Source organism: Dromaius novaehollandiae, unplaced genomic scaffold, assembly GCF_036370855.1.
Source record: "Dromaius novaehollandiae isolate bDroNov1 unplaced genomic scaffold, bDroNov1.hap1 HAP1_SCAFFOLD_37, whole genome shotgun sequence".
NCBI lineage: Eukaryota > Metazoa > Chordata > Aves > Casuariiformes > Dromaiidae > Dromaius > Dromaius novaehollandiae.
In genome coordinates this window covers 2,749,726-2,752,385 of record NW_026991398.1, presented here as the reverse complement: position 1 = coordinate 2,752,385, position 2,660 = coordinate 2,749,726, and the positions used below count along the sequence as shown (strand labels likewise).

The window sequence follows — 2,660 nt, the reverse complement described above, 5'->3', positions numbered from 1 at the left end:
GCGATCGTCCACCAGCTCAACGAAGTAGGAGCACAGGACAGCTGGGAACAAGACTAATAGACAGACTCGCTGTCCTCACACTGCAATAAAGGACAGTGAACCTGTTTTTCTCAGGACTCACAGGAGGAATGCCCATGATTTCTACCTTCAAGGAACACTCCCCAGGGGTGATGAGGACATGTCAAAGAAAATAAAAAAACCCCTGAAACTCTGTTCTTCATACCTCATTCTTTAGAATGGGGAGTGAAGATGCTGAAAAGCCCTTCTATGTGACGAGTGTATTTCACCTGGCAGAAATTGTGAGTGTCAGAGCTAGTCACCCCATTTCCCTATTCCCACTGCTGTACAGCAGGACTGACTCCTCTGGAGCCCATGGGCAGAGGTCCCTGCTCCTCACAGCAGCACACTCACCAGTGCAAAGTGGAGCTTAAGCAAGGGAGCTGCACACAGATCCTCTCAGTAAAGAGAGAGGCAATGTGGGGTGTTGTGTGAGAACTGCAACATTTGGGGTTTTTTTTAGTTTGAAGATTCTCTCCTAACGTCTCAATGTCTTTTCTCCTTTGGACAGTCCCCCATGCCTGGAGATAGCAAAATGTCCAACAGCAGCTCCTTCAACGAGTTCCTCCTCCTGCCATTCACAGACACACGGGAGCTGCAGCTCTTGCACTTCTCGCTCTTCCTGGGCATCTACCTGGCTGCCCTCCTGGGCAATGGACTTGTCATCACAGCCATAGCCTGCGACCACCGCCTCCACACCCCCATGTACTTCTTCCTCCTCAACCTCTCCATCCTCGACCTTGGCTCCATCTCCACCACTGTCCCCAAATCCATGGCCAATTCCCTGAGGGACACCAGGGCCATTTCCTACTCAGGATGTGCTGTTCAGGTCTTCCTGGTTGTCATCTTGTTCATAGCAGAGTATTCTCTCCTCACTGTCATGGCCTATGACCGCTATGTCGCCATCTGCAGACCCCTGCACTACGGGACCATCATGGGCAGCAGAGCTTGTGTCAAAATGGCAGCAGCTGTCTGGGGCACTGGTTTTCTCACTGCTCTCCTGCACACTGCTAATACATTTTCACTACCACTCTGCCAAGGCAACACAGTGGAGCAGTTCTTCTGTGAAGTTCCCCAGCTCCTCAAGCTCTCCTGCTCAGACTCCTACTTCAGGGAAGTTGGGCTTCTTGTGGTTAGTGCCTGCTTATTCTTTGGATGTTTCATTTTCCTTGTCCTGTCCTATGTGCAGATCTTCACTGCTGTGCTGAGGATGCCCTCTGAGCAGGGTCGGCACAAAGCCTTTTCCATGTGCCTCCCGCACCTGGCCGTGGTCTCCCTGTTCATCAGCACTGTCATGTTTGCCTACCTGAAGCCCCCCTCCCTCTCCTCCCCAGCTCTGGATCTGGTGCTCGCTGTTCTGTATGCGGTGGTGCCTCCAACTCTGAACCCCCTCATCTACAGCATGAGGAACAAGGAGATCCAGGAGGCAGTGAGGAAACTCTTTCAGCTGGTACTAGTTCAGCAGCAATGAGCTGCCCATCTCTCCTCACAAGCAATTCCCAGTTTATCTCAGGCAGCTCTTGTGTTTTGGGAGTTCTGCCTGTGATAGCCATGTTTGTGCACAAATGAGTGAATTCCTCCCACTTCTCCAGAAGTGCAAACCCCGTCTGCCTGACGCAGAGGCCTTCTGTAAATCTGTAAATCACTGTGTCAGAGGTGGCCTCCCAAGTAGCATCTCTGTAATAAATGGGGTCCTACTTAGTCCTGTGCCTGAAGGTTGAGGTCTTCTTCTCAAGCTGGAGTCAAGCATGCACTCAGGGAATTGCACCCCATAAGGCCCTGTTGCTGTGCCTGGGTTTTCCATGGCCTAAGGGGGATGCACTCATAGGGTGATGTGTTAGGGTGCCCAGTGGGTGCCCAGTACCCCTGGGGAGGGTGAGTGCTCAAGAGATCTCTGCCAAGGACTGTGCCATGTATTAGAGGGCTGGTGACAGATGCCCATCCCTCTGGAAGGGAATATGGAGCCACCCGGAGAGCAGAGGGGATCTCCAGGAGCAGTTTGTGCCTGGGATGGGCAGTGCATGTAGACTCCCAAAACCAAGTGGAGTCACCCAAAGGTGAAGAGCCAAACCGTGGAATGCACCACATCAGGGCTCTGCAGTCTCAGGAGAGGCAGTGGACTGGGCCTAAGGACACCTCTGAACCCATCCTGAGCAATGTGAAATGGCCTGTGATTGCTCCAAGGACCCTCCAAAGCCACAGACCCTGGGGAGGACTTGTCAGGTGCAGTGATGCTGGTCCAGCTGGGTCTGCCCTGACCAGCATGGCCAGTGAGGAGTCACCCTGGGGCCGTACAGCCTGCTTGCCCTGCAGGGCAGCACCGCCAGCCCAGCGCCCTGCAGGGAGCCCAGGACAGGGGTGCAGGAATGGCCGATCAGGCCAGCACGGACACACTGACCCAAAGAAAGGCTCTCTGGGGAGCAGGGACATCTCCAGAGAAGAGCAAAGGAGCAATTGTGTGCTTGTGGGGAGGAATAAATGAAAACCTGTTTCTGTGTGTGTCAGCTCCGGGCAGGCTGCTCTGTCACTGGAGCTGCCTGAGGAGCCCCGGGGCCAGGACTCTGGTGCCTTGCTGGGGAGAGGGGCTGCCCAGAGGGGCTGCA

At 54.2% G+C, this 2,660-nt stretch overlaps 1 protein-coding gene across 1 annotated transcript; it reads left to right on the top strand.

Moving 5' to 3' along the window:
- Positions 1-712: 712 nt before the first annotated feature.
- Positions 713-1,492, top strand: LOC135326249 (olfactory receptor 14A16-like; the record flags this gene model as incomplete). Its single annotated transcript, XM_064504098.1, has 1 exon — positions 713-1,492. A coding segment is annotated over one exon (780 nt), but the record flags the coding sequence as incomplete, so codon positions are not given.
- Positions 1,493-2,660: the final 1,168 nt, after the last annotated feature.